The following is a 12,964-nucleotide window of genomic DNA, read 5'->3' as shown; positions in this document are numbered from 1 at the left end:
ATGTATGATTGTAAATGATGCGCAACACATTTGCAGTAATCTATAATAATACAAGAAAGCTCCAAAGTTTGAAGCTTTGCCGAGTGTTATACAGTCATTTTATAATTTTTAAAAACTTAATAATCTAGAGTAGAAATGATCTGTCCTTGTGTAAATAGCAAAGCTGATGTAATCATCATTGTAAAATTACACACCTGAATTCAACTTTATTTTGTTATGAGGTATTGTCTAGTGCCTAATATGCAATTTTAGATAAATTAAGTTTATAGTAAGTAGATTAGTAGATTATATTAGTTCTAAAGATTAAACTATTCTAGTTTCTAAATAATTTAAGTTGTAATATTGGAAAACTACTAGAAGTAGCCTATGTAGGAGCATACGTAGTACATCTTAAACAAACATACAGCATTGTATTTGTATTATACACATATTTTATGCATGTAATATACATGTTCATATACAGCAGTGTACTTCCAGAAGAAGGGGGTAGGAACCGTGTTGGTATCGATCATTTCAGGGTAGGAACTAGGAAGCGTTTTCACCGCATCATTGTAGGAACACGGACACGTTTCGCCGAACACCAGAACTGATTGTGTTTCTGTTACACAAATGTTCAGCGCTCTGAAGAATGAGATAAATCGCGTCGAAACCGCTGTGTGTAAGTATTGTTTAAGTTGCTCATTTTTAGGAAAACGCTGTCAGGTCATTAAAAATTGACTGAAAATGTAAAAACTGTGTCTTAGTCTGTGAGGTGTGCACTTTTAGTATACAAGCTGTCATAAGTCTGTTAACATCAAACATACTTATGCGTTTTATAATATAGTGTGCTCATCATATATACTTTTGAAAAGATTGGTTTTAAAAACTGACTTACAGGCACATTCCAGAATGAAAGTGTTATCCTGAAATGAGTGAGTTACTGAAATTACCTGAAGATGGCAGTACATTTCTTCTGTAGTCAATTGTAAAACTTGAAAAAATAAATACATTTTGTCCTTCTAAGGTACTAAAGCCCACTGACATCATGTGTTTTGTCTTGTCAGATAAGTTTTGAGCTTTTAATGAGTGATAAAAGGCAGCGAGCGAGAGTCCAGGGCTCCTGGGCCAAACCTCTTCACAAACCACAACAGCCAACCGGTATGCCATCCTTCTCCTGTTATAATACCTGTACAGCAACAGATAAAGATTAAAAAACTGAGCTTTGTTGACATATGTTTACATATTAACATAGTATTCCACAATTTGGCCTGATTTAAATAACACACAGTGGTTTTCAGGTCTGCAAAAGTCATGAAAATTAATAAAATTTTGAAAAGAACAGTGATTGAATAAATGATTTGTGTTTTTATGATATTTACCATAAATGCTTAAATAAATTACTTTCAAGAAGTAGTAATAAAGTTATGAAAACGTCATGGAAATTATTAAAATTAAACATTTTACATGGACTTATAGGCAATGTAGGTGTAGAATAGTGTATCAGTGTATTGTTTTCTAAATTAGGAGTATTTGCATTTATTGTTTCAGCTCAAGATGTCCCGTCGTCTGCAGCAGGATCGTGGAAAAATGCACCGCGATCATTTGAGTTCCATCAGCCAGCAGACGTGAGAGCCATTCTGTGGCTTTTTTATGCTGTTTTCTTGCTTTCTGATGTTTCTGATTCATTCTGTATTTCTTTTTCAGCCCATCAGAGAGATTCCTGTGGAGAAAGTGATCGAGTGTGTGACTCAGTCCCGGGCACTTTCAAGCATTAAAACCTGCTGATTGACACACCGTCTATATCTAGTGTGCTGTTTTCTTCTCTTTCTCAGAAATGCTGGTGACTATGAGATTAGTCAGGGGCCTTCTGGTGTGTCCAGGTAACAATGCTCAGATTTAAAGTGGCCTAAACTAAAATAAATTACCTTCAGAAGATCACTTCCTGCATTTAAGTAATTGTGTACTTGATTCCTGTCCAGACTGCGACTCATACCAGGGTTTCTACAACAGGAGGAGGCTGACTGGATGTTTAGCAAGCTACTCGCTGAACTGCCATGGTCACAAAAGACCAATTTTAGGATGATGGGTGAGTTGCATGTTGAGGTAATGTAAATTAAGGGGGAAAAAATGTGTTTTATTTATATATATATATATATATATATATATATATATATATATATATATATATATATATATATATGTATATAGGGGAAGTTGTGGCCTAATGGTTAGAGAGTTTGGTAAGGTTGTGGGTTTGAGTCTCGGGCCGGCAAAACCACGACTGAGGTGCCCTTGAGCAAGGCACCAAACCCCCAACTGCTTTTTGTTTGCAAAGAACATGACCATAATTCTGAACACAAGATTGAATGTATGAACTGAAGTAATAATCATATGTGACCGTGGACCACAAGACCAGTCATAAGTGTCAATTTTGAGATTTATACATCATCTGAAAGCTGAATAAATAAGCTTTCCATAGATGTATGATTTGTTAGGATCAGACAGTATTTGCTGAGATACAACTATTTGAAAATCTGCAATCTGAGGGTGCATAAAAATCAAAATATTAAGAAAATCACCTTTGAAGTTGTCCAAATGAAGTTCTTAGCAATGCATATTACTAATAAAAAATTAAGTTATACTATATTTACAGTAGGAAATTTACAAAATATCTTCATGGAACATGATCTTTACTTAATATCCTAATGATTTTGGCATAAAAGAAAGATCAATAATTTTGACCCATACAATGTATTTTTGGCTTTTGCTACAAATATACCCCAGCGACTTAAGACTGGTTTTGTGCTCCAGGGTCACATATATAAGTTTGTGCGTTTTATATTTTGTATCATATTTTATATATCAGGCTTACAATATACAAGTCAGTGCAGTTGCTGATATTTATATGTCCAAAAATATTATGATATTTTGATAGCTTGCAATGTAAAACTTTAAGATATCAATGAGTATGACTCCTTAATAGACTACTTGCATAATCTATAATATAAATATCAATTGTCACTCTGTATCTCTTAATAATGTCTTAGTAAGATGATATTTAAATGATGATTGAGAGCTGAACAAATAAATGTTTCTCAAGAGCATGATGTATCATAAAAGCATCAATCGCAGCGTGTAGTGCACAAGTAAATGTTACTAAATTTTTCTATTGTAGGTTTTTGCACTCACATTTTTCAAGTAACTTTCACACATGGAATAAGTAAAATTAAATTAAGTACATCCATTGATTTTACTTCACCTTTAAGGCAAGTGTTTACACAAAATTCATTTATATTTTTATTTTGTCACTGCACTTCCATTAGCACAGCTATGTTCATTGAATGAAGCAATGAAGACCATAGTCATCATAAAAACATTTAAAAATATAGTCATCAGCATAGTCATCATAAAAGACCCATGCAGTTTTAGTTAATGCAACTAAAATGATTCATGTACTGTAGTCCCAACTCAAATGAATTAAACTTCAGATTTACAAATTTTTAGTGGACAAAAACCAATGAAATTTTTTATTTTTATTAAAGTAAATTGAACCAACAGCAAAAACATTATTTTCCAGTAGCATATGAGCATATGTTGAGCCTTGGTGCTAATGTGGTAAAACAGGTTCTAATCTGACCCAAGACCAAAGCAGAAGAATCAAAATAAGCATGCTTTTGCGCACACATGATGAAATTTTGCGTCTGTCCCACTCACTTTTTCACAAAGTGCTCTTTCCACAATGACTCACATTTTCCAGTCCTTCTCTATCAGTAAATTGGCAGGAATGCCACTGCCTCCAGTTCCCTCATCTGTTTACCTTCTCCAAGACTGACATCATTTGAAAAAGTCCCAAATATACCAAATGTTTAAACATTTGCTTCGGACCAAGAGCAGTTCACGTTTGACTGTGACTGATTGAGATCGTTTTGGCAAATTTTCTGGTTCCACAAGCTTTCAGGTGGTTTGGTGTGGAAAGATGTGCTATTAGTTTTTAAGCATTTTGAAATATGATTTTATACCTTCCAGATTATAAAACAGTCAGTAATATTACTGAATATTAATTGGATATTACTTAAAGGGATACTCCACCCCAAAATGAAAATTTTGTCATTAATCAAAATCAAATTTTGTCGTTCCAAACCCGTAAAAGCTCTGTTCGTCTTTGGAACACAATTTAAGATATTTTGGAAGAAAACGGGGAGGCCTGTGACTGTCCCATAGACTGCCAAATAAATAACAGTGTCAAGGTCCAGGAAAGATATGAAAGACATCGTCAGAATACTCCATCTGCCATCAGACATGCAGTCTGGGTTATTATGAAGCTACGGGAACACTTTTTGTAAACGAAGAAAACAAAAACATCGACTTTATTCAACAATTCATATCACAACATTATACTCAGAGACACTCCGGATGATACAGAAGAGCATACGCAGCATACGGTGATATGGAGAGACACAGAGGAGACCGCTGACAAAGGAATTGTTGAATAAAGTCGTTATTTTTGTTTTCTTCACTTACAAAAAATGTTCCCGTTGCTTCATATAACCCAGATTGCACATCTGATGGCAGATGGAGTATTCTGACAATGACTTTGATCCCTTTTATGGACCTTCACACTGTTATTTACTTGGCAGTCTATGGGACAGTCACAAGCCTCCCGGTTTTCATCCAAAATATCTTAAATTGTGTTCCAAAGATAAGCGGAGCTTTTATAGGTTTGGAACGACATGGCGATAAGTGATTAATGACAAAATTTTCATTTTGGGGTGGAGTATCCCTTTAATAGGGATGGTTTACCCAAAAATGAAACCAAGCTGTTTCTGGTCCCCATTGACTTCCCTAGTATTTTTTTTCTTTCTCCATACTATGGAAGCCAGTGGCTACTGTTAACTGTTTGGTTATACCAGCATTCTTCAAAATATCTTCTTTTGTGCTCAACAGAAGATAAAAAACTCCTACAAGTTTGGAACAAACTTGAGGGTGAGAAAATGATGACAGAATTTTCATTTTTGGGTGAACTATCCCTTTCATTTTCATTTAAATAGACATTAGGCAGTATTGAAAGTAGAAATAGCAGAACATGCTTTATATTCAGTATGTTTTGCACTTCAGGTGATGCATATGACGAACCCAGGCTCACTTGTTGGTATGGAGATCTGCCATATACATATTCACGTTCTGCTATGCAGCCCAACACTCAGGTATATCACTGTTGCTTACTGCATGTGAGCAAACAAAAATGACATGTAGCAATATGTTAAGTAAAGCATCTATTTCTGTATTTTTCTCTTATTACAGTGGCATCCAGTTCTCAGCACTTTACGTCTGGCCATTGAGCAGAAGAGCGGTCACAAGTTTAACTCATTACTGTGTAACCTGTACCGGGACGGTAAAGACAGCATCGGTTGGCACAGTGACAATGAGCCGTCATTAGGACCCGAGCCCATCATCGCCTCTCTGAGTCTGGGCGACACAAGAGTGTTCAGTCTCCGAAAGCAGCCACTTCCTGTGAGTCTGCGATGTATAATTTCCTGTCACAGTCATGCTAGGGTTTAAATGATGGGAATTATAGTGTGTGCCCTAAGGATGCACGATATATTAGCGCTGCGATTAATCATAATAAAACCAAACTGCAGATTGTGGTTGGCAGCTGTTGTCAACAGAAGAGAAGTTTAAGGGAGATCCATGTGGTTTTACGCTACAAACTCAATGGTTTTGAAATTTCAGAAATAAGTGTATTAGTATTGTAATTTCACAGTGATGTTAAAAATGTTATAATTATTATTTTTTTATTTTACAATGAAGAATTACAGTAGGAATATTTCTTATTTTTTAATTTGTTATACTAATAATCATATAAAAAATAATAATTATTACAGTAATTTATATGTAATCACAAGTTTGTTTGTTTTTTAGCCAAAAGGTGCAGACAAACACAGTAATTCTGGAGCTTTAAAAGAGCTTAATGTTTTAAATAGCAGAAAAATCACAATATATTGGTATATCGACTGATATTAGAGATTTTATTTTTAATTTACCGATATCTGTCAATATTGGATATTTAATTAAATATATATCTAGTTAAATTAATCTTTAAAAATATAATTTAAAAACTTTTAAATCTAATGTTTGAATATTTAATTTAATATATAATTTTATTCCAGCATTTCATTTTAATTTTAATTCTCGTTCATTCAAAATTTTTATGTCTACCATTTATCCAGTTTTTGGCCATACCATGAAAATAATGATTGACTTATCCATCAGTACCATTCAGAATTTTAATATCAGAGCATCCCTAGTTTTAAAATTGCAAGTTTGATTACTTATACCAGGAAGCCTGATTATTATGTTGGTCAAAGTTTCTGGCACTGTTGTGAGTGAGTCTTTTTAGCCCTTAGAATTAGCCCTTAGATTTTTTTTTTTCTGTATGTGTTTCAGGAAGATAAAGGAGACTACACTTATGTGGAGCGCATACGCATCCCGCTGACCCACGGGACCCTCCTGCTCATGGAAGGCTGTATGCAGGTGGACTGGCAGGTACGTCACTTTTAACTGCTCTGAAGGAAATATTTGTAGTCACTATGATTTTGGTTATTACAACAGAATCTGCAAACCAGCAGAAATCTATGCATCGTTTTCTTGCTAAGTTGCACCACAAGCTCAAACAGCAGCAGAAAAAGCAAATGCAAAGATTTCTCTGGTATTTTATATAGTCTTAAGTGATCATGACTATCAGTAAATCCTTCTGAAAATCATTTTAGCTGATTCGCAAGAACTTTTACAGAGTGTGTATCTTCAAGATTTAAAGTGACTCACTAAGAAGTGTCAGGAGGTCTTGTTTAGTCTAATGCGAGCGTTTAAGCTGCCAGTTAATAACAGTCTTCTGAATGCTGATGATAAGCCAGACTGTGGAGAAAGGCTGAAAATGGCTAAATCGAAGTGGAAGGGTGGAGATGGTGTTCCTTTGTTTTCGGCTAGAGTATGTTCTGGAAAACTAATCACACGTGGTAGAGATGATCTGGAACAGTCCACCATCCAGAGAGCGTTAAGTGCAGACACTGTTTTCTGCTGATGTGTAACCGTGTGAAGGGGGAAAGTGAACGTGTTTCTTCACTGCAGACTGAAACAGACAGTGTTTCCAAGAAAGACTTTGCAAAACATTGCACGTAAATTATTACAGACAATTGGGAGAATTCACAAAACATATGATATCAGAGCAAAAACCTGCGTCTTATTCACTACGTACTTGTAATAGTTTGACTGAGGGCTAAATGCTCTAAAATAGCAATGCTTTTAATTTAAATTAAGTCATTATAGTTGCTTTTTTCATGCAAACTATATTAAATATGATGATAGTGTTGACGTAGTAATGATAGAATAATAATTTGGTAATGTATGGTGACTACTTATGAACTTTATTCACAAAACAAAGAAACTGCCAAATCGAATTAAATAAGTGTAATTATTATAATTATTATATATTATAATTATTATAATTAATTTATTTTAGTAATTTCATTTCAAAAACCTGCTGGAAGTTATTTTTGTGCTGTTTAAGAGTTGTTTTTGGATTCCGACTCCAAGATAAACCACAGGCCTTTGGTGAGGCACAAAGAATAGAGAAAGGTCACGAACATTTTATGGCGACATCTGAAAACTGTTCAAGAAAGGTCACTCGCGGATTGTGCCAAAAAGCTTTCAGGCGATCTTATTAGGTTGACATAACTCACATTGACCTGTCAAAATAGAGCTAAGTTAACCCATATGTATAGCTGTTCGCAGTTGACTTTAAAATGTCTTCAAAACATTTAGAGGCTTTGAAAGCTGTTAAATAACTGTCAAAGGGATGTTCTGGATCAAAAATATAACGGGACACCGATTCAACATTGTAATTGTGTATGTAAGCATACTGCTTTTGCTTAGTCAAGCTACATTCTTTATCATCTGTCTGTCTAAATATACATGACACAATGCGTAATCATATTTGAATTATGTAATACACATCATGCATCACCGCTGTCTTTTGAGGCGAATGCCAAGGCCAGTTGAAGTCCAGTTAACCTCCTTTAACTTTATCCAATGGTTACATTGCCTTGTTGTGAGTGTAGTTGTAACATTATTAATGTGTTTTTTAAATAGCACCAGGTGGCTAAGGAGTACCATGACCGTGGACCTCGAATAAACCTCACGTTCCGCACCATATACCCAGAGCCAGAGCGTCCCAGTGGGAGATTTGTGAGATGATCGCTGGGAGAAGAGAAGAAGAGACTGCGGGTTTGAAGAGATCTGGAGAGGTCTGTCTCGTTCACAGAGCACCAGTGATGACTTGTATACACAACAGACAACACATCATTTCTGTTCAGTTTAATTGTTTATTTACGTGTGGAAGTTCTCTTTTGATCAAAGACCTTGAACAATGGAATTTTTGTTTACATAATGATTATTTTCTCACAGCAATTGTCCACAAATTGCTTATGTTATAAGAAAAAGTTATAGGTATTACTTCTTTACAATATTTGGAGAATATACGTCAAAAGAATCAGTGCCATGTGGCCCATATTTCAGTTACGGCCCACCAGAGGCTCTTTTTCTAGGTAAATTGCTGTTTAAATATTACATGTTTTGCAATTTTTCATTTATAGCTTGTGGTGAATAAACCTTAATTAGATACATTTGTTCAGTGTCATTATAGGGTTGGTTACGCTACCGTTCAGAGTCTGTAAGATTTTTTTAATGCTTTTGAAGTCTCTTATGCTCTCCGAGGCTTTTATTTAATCAAAAATACTCTAGAAGCAATAATACTTTGAGCTATTATTAGTCTTCTATTTTCTGCTTAAGAAACATTTTTATTTATTATTATTATTATTATTATCAGTTTTGAAAAAATCTTTTGCTGATTAATATTTAAGTGGAAATTGTGAGATTTTTTTAGGATTCTAAATTTAATTTGAAATGTCTTTGCTGTCACTTCTTTAATTAACTGAATGCATCCTTGCTGAATAAAAATCTTATTGATAGTAATTTTTTGAACCATGATTGTATTATCAAAATTACACATGTGTGATCTAAAACATTTTATTACTAAGGTAACAAACTCACAGTAAGCCTTTTGTCCTATTTTTTATAATTATGAGGTTTATTATATTTTGAAGGGCTGCCAGACTTTCCAAGACATCTGTTTTTTACAACTTGCAGCCCTCAAACTGTTTTCTCTGTGCAGATGGTTGGTAAGCTATACACTTCACGGTTGAGTTCTTGTGTGGTTGGTTAAGAGCTGAATGGCTGTCTTTGTGTCCACACACGTCACCGTCAACCTCGAGAGACGAGGACCACGTTAACTTGCTGGCAGCTGAGCCAGAAAATGCTCTTAGTTCAAATGCATAACACACAGTTTAAAATGTCCTTGAGTGTTGTTTTAAATTGTTGCACATTCATTCTCTGGACTTTAAGGCACCAAGGGTCAGATATGAGGCTCTTATGTTACTCTTTTAAAGACAGTATCCCTAAATATGGGAACGCCATCGAACATAGCAGTGGTTTTGGCAGCACATCTCAATAGCAGAGATTGTCCAGAATGTTTAGGAACTTACTAAGCGTAAATCTTTTACTCTTGCTTGTGACTTCCAGTGATTTGTCGGAGCTCTTTAATTTGAGTTTCTTGCTGTTCCTTTCTGCTCGCCTGGCAATGCAACACCTTTCAGAGCTTCCCCATAAAGCCCAACCTGCACATGGAAATGGTGCTTCAGTTCTGGAATGCAGGGACCCTCGCTGTGTAATGGGATCATTGGCCATTATTTTTCCTCTCCAGTTAAACTGTTATAAATTCATTCCCAGAGTAAAATCCTAAATTAAATCTGTTCATCATATAAAGCGATTGCATCTCTTCACACGACTAAACTGCTCAGTTCAAAAGATTTTACTTTTACAATCTTTTTACAAACTTTTTCGATCTCTTTATGAATTTTTGGAAGTATTAAAGTTTTGATTACATGGCCTTTCAATGGAGGGACAGAAATCTCGCAGACTTCATGAAACATATCTTCATTTGTGTTTTGAAGATGAACGTAAGTCTTACAGGTTTGGAACTACATGTGGATGAGTAACTGATGACAGAATTGTCATTTTTAGGTGAACTATCGCTTTAACATAGATTGATTTTCAAGATGAGACTCTGAAACGTTCACAGTGTTGCTGGCCAAAGCACCTTTAAATAACCTCCTGGAATGGTGTCCAGTATGTTTTCAGCATTTCTCGGTTGCACTAGGATCATAACCGAGATACCATTGGGCAAAAAAATTAAAAATAAAATAAAAAATAACAGCCAAGTCCAGTGACTCATGTCCTGCCAGGATCCTCACTCCCAGTATCCCTTCAGTGGCCTTTTATTAACAAGACCACATGGATTTGTTATTAGCACCTGTCTGAGAGCTGGAACTGGTCTCTTGTGTACAACCGCAAGGGTCTGCGTTCATGTTACATCAGAGTCATGCAAACCATGCCTCTCGACCCCTTTTTGTCATATGAGTTGGACTTAGAACCATTATGATGTTCGTAATGACAGCAATTTTCAGCAATGTGGAAATGTCTGGAAGTCGTTCCTTTTCTGTGAAAGATTTGAGGTGACATGAGCAACATGGACTGTGTTCTTGGATGAAAAGTCAACTTTTTGTCTCCGTTGGCATGAACTTCATGTCGACACGTTTCCTCTTCTCCTAATTCCCAGATAAGAGAGCTGCATCACGAGTCTAGACACATAAGGTTAACAGCAACATGCAAGGCATGGGCACAAATCCATTAGACATTGGCAGTGTTTTGTCTGTTGAAGTCGAGGCCTTCCCTGGTTTCCTCATTCCCACCAATACTAATACCACCAGTTCTCCATCAGTCTTAGGGGAAAGCTCCTCCTTTTCCCAGCAGAATATTGGAACAGAAACAACATCCCCTCCAAGTACACTGCGCTTTCCACGACACATCTAGATTAAGATAATGTTTACTCCCACAAAACAGCGTTCAACTGAGCTAATCAATTGTTATTGGTTTCAATACTTCCAGGAAGACATGGACTGAATATAGCTTTGTGGAGGCATATCTTGGAATCCATATTTAGACCCTGATATGATCTTTTTTGCTGTATGTCTAATTTCTGTCTGTTCACACATAGGGGTGCACAATATATTGGATTTTTTTTTTTTACATTTATCAGTATCATTGGCATTGTGTTTTTAATTATTCATTATCATTTTCATTATATTTACATTTAAATTACCATTATCATCATGTAATACTCTCTTAACACGGTTAAACATAACCTTTACCAAATCTCAAAATTAATATCTATTTTTCATGCTGTTCATGATACTGTTGTGACACATTTATAGCATTTAAAACAAATTAATTTTAGTTTTTTGGGGTTGTTTTTTTTTTGACAAAATAGTCAATTTATCGGTTATCGGCTTATCTGTATCATCCATCTCATTTTAAGAAATCAAAAATCTGTCATTTTTTAAAGTGTTATACTTTTTATCCTGTTGTATATCTTGAAACCAAGTTATATAAACTGACATATTTGTGTTGGTTAAAATAAATAACCTGTTGAGGTAATATAAGTAGCTTATGTTTATGTGCTGTCCATTACAGGACTGGAATGTTTTGGTGCGTGTTGGAGAGGTCAGTATGTTGCCTCTGCTAATTTTGGATGTTATGTCGGGCTATAAATATATGGCTTTTCGGCCGCTGTAATGTATTCTAGGCCAAGTCCAAAAAATAAATAAAGTGGCTCTGTGGTATTTTCACCTCTTTATTATCATGTTAACCGACACACTGCTTAATGTGAAAAACAAATTTGTTTATCCTACTTATAAGCACAAGAGAAACAAATCAAGCTGCAGTGGTCCTGAGCCAATATGCAAGGTTTTGGATAGATGTCACTTTCTTACTGTTACTGTATGTTATCGTTTAATGTAATGGCGCCATGTGTGACAAGTTTGGTGAAGAATATGACATTGGTCTGGATGTGAGCAATTCTAGGCTCCAAATCTGTGGATTCCATCTCCTCTTATTCGCTATGTAACTACTCTTTTGCCTCTGGATAGCTCTCAGAATGCATAAAAAATATCATAATTTGTGTTCCGAAGATGAACGGAGGTCTTAAAGGGATAGTTCACCCAAAAATAAAAATTATGTCATTAATGACTCACCCTCATGTCGTTCCAAACCCGTAAGACCTCCGTTCATCTTCTAACCCCAACTCAGTTCCGTTCATCTTCGAACACAGTTTAAGATATTTTAGATTTAGTCCGAGAGCTTTTCAGCCCCTCCATTGACAATGTATGTACGTATACTGTCCACGTCCAGAAAGGTAATAAAAACATCTTCAAAGTAGCCCATGTGACATCAGAGGGTCTGTTAGAATTTTCTGAAGCATCGAAAATACATTTTGGTCCAAAAAAAGCAAAAACTACGACTTTATTCAGCGTTGTCTTGTCTTCCGTGTCTGTTATGAGCGCGTTCACAGCACTGCACTGCAGTTTAGTGATATCCGGTCCGCGAACGAATCACTCGATGTAACCGGATCTTCTTGAACCAGTTCACCAAATCGAACTGAATCATTTGAAACGGTTCGTGTCTACAATAAGCATTAATCCACAAATGACTTAAGCTGTTAACTTTTTTAACATGGCTGACACTCCCTCTGAGTTCAAAATAAACCAATATCCCGGAGTAATTCATTTACTCAAACAGTACACTGACTGAACTGCTGTGTAGAGAGAAGTGAAGATGAACACGAGCCGAGCCAGATAACGAACGAAACATTGACTCATTGTCGAGTCAAGAACCGTTTCTGTCGGACGCGTCCGGTTCGAGAACCGAGGAGCTGATGATACTGCGCATGCATGATTCAGACTGACACACAGCGCGTCTGAACCGAACGGGTTCTTTTGATGATTGATTCTGAACTGATTCTGTGCTAATGTTATGA

General features: G+C 35.7%; 1 protein-coding gene across 2 annotated transcripts; it reads left to right on the top strand.

The window, feature by feature from the left end:
• The first annotated feature begins 486 nt into the window (after positions 1 to 486).
• LOC109063459 (alpha-ketoglutarate-dependent dioxygenase alkB homolog 3-like) lies at positions 487 to 8,655 on the top strand. 2 transcript variants are annotated; one of them, XM_042715473.1, is made up of 11 exons: positions 487 to 658; positions 877 to 911; positions 1,044 to 1,137; positions 1,528 to 1,604; positions 1,684 to 1,718; positions 1,812 to 1,859; positions 1,959 to 2,065; positions 5,095 to 5,183; positions 5,281 to 5,490; positions 6,424 to 6,522; positions 8,125 to 8,655. In XM_042715473.1, exons 3-11 carry the CDS (start codon positions 1,062 to 1,064, stop codon positions 8,227 to 8,229), a joined length of 846 nt encoding a protein of 281 aa, XP_042571407.1. In that variant the 5' UTR covers positions 487 to 658; positions 877 to 911; positions 1,044 to 1,061; the 3' UTR covers positions 8,230 to 8,655. The 2 variants fall into 2 exon arrangements, with proteins under 2 accessions (XP_042571407.1, XP_042571406.1); XM_042715472.1 differs by lacking the exon at positions 877 to 911 and having other exon boundaries at positions 489 to 658.
• Positions 8,656 to 12,964: the final 4,309 nt, after the last annotated feature.

Source organism: Cyprinus carpio, chromosome A25 (assembly GCF_018340385.1).
Source record: "Cyprinus carpio isolate SPL01 chromosome A25, ASM1834038v1, whole genome shotgun sequence".
Taxonomy (NCBI): domain Eukaryota; kingdom Metazoa; phylum Chordata; class Actinopteri; order Cypriniformes; family Cyprinidae; genus Cyprinus; species Cyprinus carpio.
This window is presented reverse-complemented; position numbering and strand designations above follow the sequence as displayed.

Bases quoted from the DNA above. Each gene is read 5' to 3' on its own strand.
- LOC109063459 (XM_042715473.1), top strand. From the start codon at position 1,062: ATGAGTGATAAAAGGCAGCGAGCGAGAGTCCAGGGCTCCTGGGCCAAA. The intron at 1,719-1,811 runs GTGTGTGACTCA...TCTCTTTCTCAG, and splicing joins CCTGTGGAGAAAGTGATCGA to AAATGCTGGTGACTATGAGA. The intron at 5,491-6,423 runs GTGAGTCTGCGA...TATGTGTTTCAG, and splicing joins TCCGAAAGCAGCCACTTCCT to GAAGATAAAGGAGACTACAC.